Source organism: Lepisosteus platostomus, chromosome 3, assembly GCF_059453375.1.
Source record: "Lepisosteus platostomus isolate fLepPlt1 chromosome 3, fLepPlt1.hap1, whole genome shotgun sequence".
Taxonomy (NCBI): domain Eukaryota; kingdom Metazoa; phylum Chordata; class Actinopteri; order Semionotiformes; family Lepisosteidae; genus Lepisosteus; species Lepisosteus platostomus.
This window is the reverse complement of record NC_142613.1, coordinates 76,038,937-76,043,127: the sequence shown is the minus strand read 5'-3', so window position 1 is coordinate 76,043,127 and position 4,191 is coordinate 76,038,937. Positions and strand designations below refer to the sequence as shown.

Sequence of the window (4,191 nt, the reverse complement as noted above, 5' to 3'; positions counted from 1 at the left end):
CGCCCTTGAGCGACGCTACCCCCGCTCCGGAAAGCCAGAGGGAGCGCTTCACCCCGCCTGCTGTGGGAAGGGTTGGCCACAGCCGGGGCTTATTTCTTCCCTGCCTCATAGAGGGCAGACCCTGCCAGGCCCTCGTCGACACCGGTTCGACCATCACCCTGCTGCGGCCTGGTGTCCTGCCTGGCACCGAGGCAGCTGGACCCCCAGGGCACCCCCTGTGCACTTTGGGGCTGCGAGGGTGAAACACCCCTTCTACCTTGCCCCAGTCCGCGAGGACTGTATCCTGGGGTTGGACTGGTACTTACTGTACTGTACTTAAGTACTACTAAAAAAAAAGGGGGTTTTGGAGGGGGGTGGGTGTCTTTCTGCAACTTGGGGGAAAAAGCTTCACCCATATTATTTGATACACAACACAAAGTTGGGGAAAAACACAATGACCCAATAATGGAGGAATGCGTTCTTTATTGTGTTGATGATTATGATTCCTTCTCCAGTCTCCCTTTGCTCACACCTCCTCTTTGGATGATATTCTTGTATTTTGTCTTGACCATTGTGATCCAGATCTTCCCATTGTGATCCAGCTAATGTGTACATTACTGGATAAAAATAATATTATACAACTACACAATGGCTTAAACTGGAGCTCCACTTCAGGGCCATAATAATGTAAGTTAAATAATGCAATACATTAGTGCTCATTCACTTTTTATAGTTTTGTCTGATTTTGAGATATTTCACTGCATTTCATAAATAACTTATTATTTATTAGTGATTATTAGTGATTCTTTGCCAGGCGTCTGCAGCAATTATGGGCAACGGATTTTACCCCCTCATAGTTTTCCATAAGGAGCCATAATTCATATTCTCCAAATAAAGACACTCATTCTTTGCTGTTTGTTGTTGCAAAGGAGTCAAGGCTTGACACTCCTGCCTCCTGAGAGTGGCACATTTACTCTGATTGATAAACCCTGTGTGGCTTTAAACTGACAACTGAAACCCGAGTGGGCCGTTGTGGCGCTGGAGCAAACCTGAAGTCAGTAATCTGGTTAATTCAATCTGGCTATCTAGAGAAAATCTTGAACAAGTTAAACCTGTTTCATGAACCAGCTGCCTGATCTCTTAAAGTCCATAGCTGTGTATTGTTAGGCCTCCTACAGCTGTGGTCTCATAACAACGCATGTTTCTCTCCAGAGTGATCTACATTCCTGACAATCAAACCCTGTATTATGTTGCAATATATTATATTTATTTTGTTCTAAAGTTTGTCATTTTTTATACTTTTAACTAAATATTACATACTGCATAGAGTTTACCTCATTGTTTAATATTCCCTCTTGTATTTCATAAATATTCCCTCTTGTATTTCTGTTTGTCAGAAATTCATTTTAGAAAGCAAACTCTCCTGATGAGATCTGCTCTATGGAAGTACAGGGTGAAGCAATTAAGTACAAATAAAATTGGGAGAATCTCTACAGTACACTTGAACTATAAATACAAATGTAACTAATCAATATTTGTTACTATTTTTTAATTATTTTTTAATTTTTAAGTTAATACATTGTATGCAATCAAAAACAGAATAAATTCCATAACAGTATATATAAGAAAGCATAAGTCATATCATCACACTGATATAAATACTGATTTTTTAGCAGAAATTCATTCATATAAGAAAGCCAAATACCCTGGTGAGAGCTGCTCGTATCATGGGATTAAAGGTGGATTAAAAGCACAAAAATTCTGCATCTAATGTATGTTACAATGAATGATAAAACTGAAACAATTTCTGAAAACAAATCTAATCAAGAAAAATATAGATCTTAAAATGATATATTCATGCACCTTACAGTTCTAATGGAAAAATACTGAGAGTAGCAGTACATACCTACGAGTGCTCAGGAAATAAGTTCAGCATAGATGATGCTGTATTAAAAATCTGAAGTGTTATAATTAGTTTCACTGACTTTTGAAACCAGGGATAAAACAGAGCATAAATTATAGGATTAAGAGAAGAATTAAAATACACCAACCAATTTAGAAAATTAACATCCACTGAAGAAGAAGAAGATAAACTTTTATCAGCATTAACAAAACTGGTTACAAAATATGGACATACATACAATAAAAAAACAACAATTACAATTCCTAACGTTCTTGCAGCTTTTCTTTGAGATTTGGTAGAAAGTGCACGATTCTTTTTTTTAGAAACTGTTTGTCTCTTAACCAAACCAGTAATTTTAGCATGCCTTCTAGCCACAACAAAGATTTTTCCATATAATAATAATATCACAGAGCATGGCAGAATAAATACAGTAATTAAATCAGCTATACCCCAGGCTTCACTGATCCCAAACTTACATTCACCAAGACATATATTTGTTTTTCCTGTACTGCTAATATTTCCATTAAAATAAATGAGTGCCAAATTGTATAGAACTGCAAACAGCCACACAAACAATATAAACAATCTTGTCATTTTTACTGTTACTTTGGTGGAATAAAGTAAAGGGTCACACACAGCCAAATACCGGTCTATAGCTATACAAGCAACATTATAAACTGAAACAGAAAATATGATGTAACCAATTGTGTTGTAAAATATGCAGTTAATTTTATCAAAATACCAACAGGTCTCTATTAAAAAAAATAAGCAAAAGGGCAACACAGTCAGTCCAGTTAAAAAGTCTGCCACAGCCAGAGAGAGCAGGAGGAGGTTAGTTGGTGTGTGGAGCTGTTTGAAGTGAGAAATAGAAATGATCACCATCAAGTTTCCACACACTGTCAGTATCAGGACTGCTGCTGCAGAAATGTACATCACCACATAGGTGACTGTAGATCGCACTTCTTTAATACAAGATGAGTTGTCAGCCTGAAAGCAATACTGCACTGCTTGAAATTGTGTTTCTTCCATGAAATTGTAAATGAATTAAAAATAAGAATAACAAGCTTATCGATATTTAAGCACCTTAAAGAAAATTCATAAGTATTGTATACAGCAAAAATAGATGCAATGTATACTGATTAGAATAACATGAATGTCTTTGCCTTCCACTCAGTGTCTATCCTTTGAAGTTTGTATGACATTTATGTCCGTAGTTGTTGCCCCCTCCTGCTGCTAATAAACCTTGATGACTCCTCTGTTTCTTTAATGACACCTGTTATCCTGGGGTTATGTGAGGAGCCTAGAGAACAGCCACATCCTCAGAGTAAACTAGGAGTAAACAGAAAAAGACAAAAACAAGGATGTCATGGTAGTGGAATGCTTAGCATTGGAGCTTTGCAGGACTGGAGCTCCTGATTCACTTTTGGACCGGGGGTGTGGAGTCTGTGTGGAATTTGTATGTTCTCCCCATGTTTTTGCCACGTGCTCCTGTTTCCTTCCACAGTCCAAAGACATACAGATGCAGCCATTCAAAGTGAGCGGTACAGACACGTACCGCAGGTAATTGGCTGCGGTATCGCGTATCATGACGCAATATGACGCGGTGCGTGATTGGTTGACCGACAGGAACAGTCGTGGTCCATTGGTCTGTCGTAGAAAGACTTACTGTAAACGTCTTTACTGTGCCCGTTGTAGATATTGAATTTTACCACTGAAGGGAAATCTTAGTAGCTGAGCATAAAAAGAATAGGAGCATACTGTAACGCGTGTGAAGGCCATAAACGATATTAATTTTGGAACATAAACATACAGTATATAGCTGGTCTTGGTACTTTAAAGAAAAAAATACACACCAGTATTCCATTTCTCCCTAAACATTTTAAGCTTCGAAGTCTTTAACTAACGTGATACCGGAGTCAACAAGCATACTTTTAGAATTTGATTAAAAGGGAATATAATATGGAATTGCGTATCTAAAGAATTTAATAACGGTATCATTATATTCGTGTACTGCTACAGGGCTGTGTAGGGCTGTTTCGCCTGCCTGTTCATGTGAGCTGTCTTGTAGCCTACTGGTCTAGGTGCGTGACTACCAACTGGTAGGTTGTGTGTTGGAATCCAGCTGGTGCTGGACTTTTCTTTTAACAAACATTTCTTCGAAAAAATAGAATAGCGATATTATGGACAATCAATTGACTTTTATATTTCAAAATATCGCAACATGATCGATATTTGCGATGTTTTGAACATATCTTCCCTTCTGACAGCGGTTCCTGCTTCTATTGTGTGTGTGTGTGCAACAGAGTAAA

At 38.1% G+C, this 4,191-nt stretch overlaps 1 protein-coding gene across 1 annotated transcript; it reads right to left on the bottom strand.

Annotated features, from left to right (window-relative positions):
* Window positions 1–1,885: 1,885 nt before the first annotated feature.
* LOC148675509 (trace amine-associated receptor 13c-like) lies at window positions 1,886–2,911 on the bottom strand. The gene has a single exon (XM_088623479.1). It carries the CDS (start codon window positions 2,909–2,911, stop codon window positions 1,886–1,888), a length of 1,026 nt encoding a protein of 341 aa, XP_088479605.1.
* Between the last annotated feature and the right edge of the window lie 1,280 nt (window positions 2,912–4,191).